The following is a 4,427-nucleotide window of genomic DNA, read 5'->3' as shown; positions in this document are numbered from 1 at the left end:
ATGCAGCTTAAACAAGTGAAAACTAAGATTAGTTGTTGTTAAAAAAAAGAAGACTTGATTCTATTATTTACATACTCAACGGCTTACGCGCAGCTTTATCAGAACGCATAATACCGAAGTGTGGCACGTTCAACTAATCCTCCTCCCCTACCGCGTCCGTTTGATCAACTTATTGCTCAGCGGCGTTTGTTTGCATCTTTTATATGTATGTATGGAACCGGTGATTTTGCATTGATAAAATGCTAACTCTCGAATCGCTGCGGGCGTGGTGGCGGCATCAGTTGGATCGTGTCTGTCTACGGGATTTTTTCGGTTGTACGGACTTCTGGCATTACCTTAAGCGAAAGGTAAACGTAATTTCAAAAGTACTCTGTTTTTTTTTAACACATCATTTTTTTTTCTTATTTATTGAGCTTTATAAGATAAAAAGTGGTTTGATAAATTTAATAAAATATACAAGTTCGATTAGCTCACCGAAAACGAAGCAGAATAATTCGGCATGTTGGGTTAAAGTACATAAAAAAAACTTGTAGAGAGATATATAATCGCCATGGTAACGAACAAGTTCTTCCCGATTCGTACGAAGCTGGTAGTTTTGATCATTTAACATAGCCGCATTTGGCGGATACGAAGCATTTTGCTTCAAGCGACGATATATTTTTTTTCTTTTGCTGCGACGAAACTGCGGCCACAGTAGCTGGGTGGTCAACAGTGCGTACTATCACTCCGTCGAACCTAGGTTCAATACCTGATCCGAACAACATCTAAGTTATAACAGGTTTTTTTTTCAACAGCGGTCCATCTCTTATTTGGCCGGCAAGGGCAAACATACAAAGGTAATACTATCTAGAAAGTGCTTCTCATAAATCCGTTTACCGTTTGGAAGTGACGCACAGTGTAACGCGTGTGGCCAAAAATAGTAAAAATTAAAGTGGTAGGCTTACCGACCGATCATTAAAACTCGAATTAAAAGAGGGCTGAAAGTTTTTTCATAATAAACATTTTCTTCTTAAAGTAGAAGAAAAAAATATATATTTTTTTTCATGTAGTTAATATACGAACGAGTAAGTTCGAAATATCAACCAAATCGGACTATAGATACGCTTACTTCAAGTATCTCGACTCCTGCGCCACCTATCGGATTAACTATACATATTGCATTACCAACGGGTTCTGAGCCACCTGTGAAACCGGTTTTCTTTTCAATGTATACATGAAATTGATGTTGAGTCCATACTATCTGTGAAATCAAACGCCGTTGGTCTTGCCGGAAGCCATCCTAAATTCATTAAGTGTATATTGCCATTCATTCTTCCGTACCTTACCTACGCTTTCAACCCTATTTTGACAACGTCCGTATTTCCGAGCTATTGGAAGAAGGCCAGAATTATCCCCCTTTTGAAATGTAAAGCTGTTTTCAGACCAATTGCCATGCCTTCATTCCTTTCAAAGGTTTTGAAATGAATAATGCATCGCCAAATCAACACATTTGTGAGCAAAACGTAATCTCAATGGAGATCTAAGTCGCGTAAATGGCTGGGCGAATGCTAATGGCCTATTATTGAATTCAAGTAAGTTCCAATGCTTTATAATTTAGAAGAAAACTTAAAGTTAGACAATTATTTAAAAGTAACGTTAGGCAACTCGGTAATAAATTCTGTTGATGCTGCCAAAAACCTGGAACATTCCCATGGAATAACCACATTTTTACGGTAACAGGCAAAGTGTATGTAACGTTGCGCTCCTTAGAGACTACCCAGTACTTTAGGCCAATCTCTACCTATCACTGATGCTAACTATTAACGAATAGAGAAAGTTCTTTTCACGACCAAGTCTAATCAATAAGTCGTACGAAATGTTGATACCACTTTGTGAGTAGTGAATCGAAATAAGGAATACCAAAAATCTAACTTACATAACTCAGACTACATCAAAGTTTCAGGTAAATATTAGTGATTTATGTTTTCAATCAACAGGTGGCACCGGATGGGGAACAAGTGCCGACTGAGCCCTTTACGTCTGACAAAATGTCTTACCACAAAAAGCAATCCTCCAAAGTTCGATGGTTTCTTGCTCCAGCATTTCTAATTATTTGGCCTGCAATCTTGTATGCCGTTGTAATACCACTTTTCCTATCACTACCCGAAGGAATTACAATCGCAAGCGAGAGCTCATATCCTGGTCAATTCATAGCCGAGCGTGCCGAAAATATACTATACGATTTCAACCATATCGGACCAAAAGTTGTGGGAAGTGATGCAAATGAAAACCATACAGTGGAACTGCTTAAAAATGAATTGGAAAAGATTAGAAGTGTTATGCACGAGGATCTCTTCGAATTGGATGTCGATGTGCAGGTTGTCTCTGGCGCTTATATGCATTGGCAAATGGTGAATATGTATCAGGCGGTACAAAACGTTGTGGTACGTATTAGGAGTAAAAATTCCACCAGCGAAGCGGCCTTACTCATGAACAGCCATTTTGACTCGAAACCTGGCAGTCCAGGTAAGTAAATCGAGATTGAGTGTGGGGCGATGAGTATTTGAGTCTGCTTATTTGAAAAATTGTACATAGGTGCCGGCGATGATGGCACTATGGTTGTTATACTGCTCGAGACTCTGCGCGTGCTCGCCACAACTCGTCAAACTTTCACACATCCAATTGTATTTCTATTCAATGGCGCCGAAGAGAATCCTTTGCAGGCCACACACGGTTTTGTTACCCAACACGAATGGGCTAAAAATTGCAAGTAAGTGTGGGAATTTATGGGTTGCGGATGAAAATTGTACATGACTATAAAAATATATATTATTAGAGCGGTCATTAACTTGGATTCAGCAGGTAGCGGTGGTCGTGAACTTCTTTTTCAATCCGGACCCAATCACTCATGGTTAATGAAAGTAAGTGGCTGTTTTTTGTAGTAAGAAATTCATGAGCGCGTCATTTCGTTATGGGCCTTGGTTTAACTTACATACCTACATACATACATAATCGCGAATATACAATAATCGTATTCGTTTCCCAAACCTCGCGAGCTCACTCACTCGCTCGCTCGTTCGCTTACCTAGAAACCCCATCGTCCTTTCAAAGTCTTCTTCCTGATGTCCTAATACATATTACCCATTTGCTTACATGTTCATGCATGTTATCGTTATAGCGTAATTGTAAATCTTTTCGTCTTTGGTAAAAGGAATGCCTTACGCATTTTTCCATCGTTTATTTACCTAAGAGTTAAGACCAAATGTTTGAATAGATTAGATAAAGTTAAATTATTTTCAACTATTTGAAAGTGAGAATTGATTGTACATATGATTTGTTCATACGAGTACTCAATTGAATGCCAATTAATTAGATTTTGATTTGGTCGTAAACACCTATTAGGGCTGTATATAATGGTCTATATCTGAAAGGATATCCGAAAGGTCCCAGCCATGCTTTTGACTAGATTCTGTAAAACTGACGGATAAAGGAACACTTTATATATTTACATTAGGATGCATCACTCTGTATACGAAAAATGGGTATATACTATTTTCCCATATGCATAAAAATAGTTAAAAAAAATTTAGCAAAGATATTTTTTTAAGATATTTTCAAACTGATCTAGCTCACGTAAATCTTACTAATTTTCCGAAATATTGTAACTGAAGTCTTAAAATATAATAAATTGTGTAATTCCGATGGAAACCGCAACTTGTTTTGGTAAGGCACCCTAATATGCATACATATGTTTATTAGAAAGTTTGAAATCAACAAAATCCTCCCTCATCTGTACTCTCTTCCTCCTCCGCACTAGGTTTAGATACATTCAATAATTGCTTACAGTACTCTGGTAATGAAATTTGTGGTAACCAGAGTAGATATCTACATGACTCTTATTAGCTCCGCAGCCTCTTCTATTAATGGTACCACTATTCATCTCCAAACCTAAGTAAAATGTGAAAACCGACATGTTTGAACGCTTTACTAATTTACAGATCTACCGTAATACTGCTAAACGCTCATTTGCGACAACATTCGCAGAAGAAATATTCCAATCCGGCATTATACCTTCGGATTCAGACTTTAGAATTTTCAAAAATTTCGGACATATACCGGGTAAGTGCACACATAAGTATGATATAGTTATAAAAGGCATTAGTGAGACTTTTAAGGATATATATGTAGATTGAAAAAAATTATGAATCAGTAAAAAGAAATTATTCCCCAAAAACTTGTATAGGCTTGGATATTGCACATTTTAAAAATGGCTATGTATACCACACGAAATTCGATAGGATTGATGTTATACCACGTGGAACGCTACAACGTACTGGCGATAATATATTGGCACTGGCGCGAGCTTTCAGCAATTCTACAGAATTAAAAGATCCAGAGGTGAGTGAAAAAGTAAACCTTCTTACAGTGAATAGATCTTAAGCCTTCAG

The 4,427-nt window shown here is 37.5% G+C and overlaps 1 protein-coding gene across 1 annotated transcript; it reads left to right on the top strand.

Annotated features, from left to right (window-relative positions):
- Positions 1-239: 239 nt before the first annotated feature.
- On the top strand, positions 240-4,377 carry LOC118756924 (endoplasmic reticulum metallopeptidase 1-like; the record flags this gene model as incomplete). The annotated part of the gene is made up of 6 exons (XM_036491659.1): positions 240-347; positions 1,977-2,505; positions 2,575-2,749; positions 2,816-2,900; positions 3,978-4,098; positions 4,223-4,377. Coding segments are annotated over exons 1-6 (1,173 nt in total), but the record flags the coding sequence as incomplete, so codon positions are not given.
- Between the last annotated feature and the right edge of the window lie 50 nt (positions 4,378-4,427).

The sequence above is a fragment of the Rhagoletis pomonella genome, unplaced genomic scaffold (genome assembly GCF_013731165.1).
Source record: "Rhagoletis pomonella isolate Grant_MI unplaced genomic scaffold, Rhpom_1.0 Rhpom_scaffold_13012, whole genome shotgun sequence".
NCBI lineage: Eukaryota > Metazoa > Arthropoda > Insecta > Diptera > Tephritidae > Rhagoletis > Rhagoletis pomonella.
Note: the sequence above shows the minus strand (reverse complement) of the source record. Positions and strands in the feature narration are given on the sequence as shown.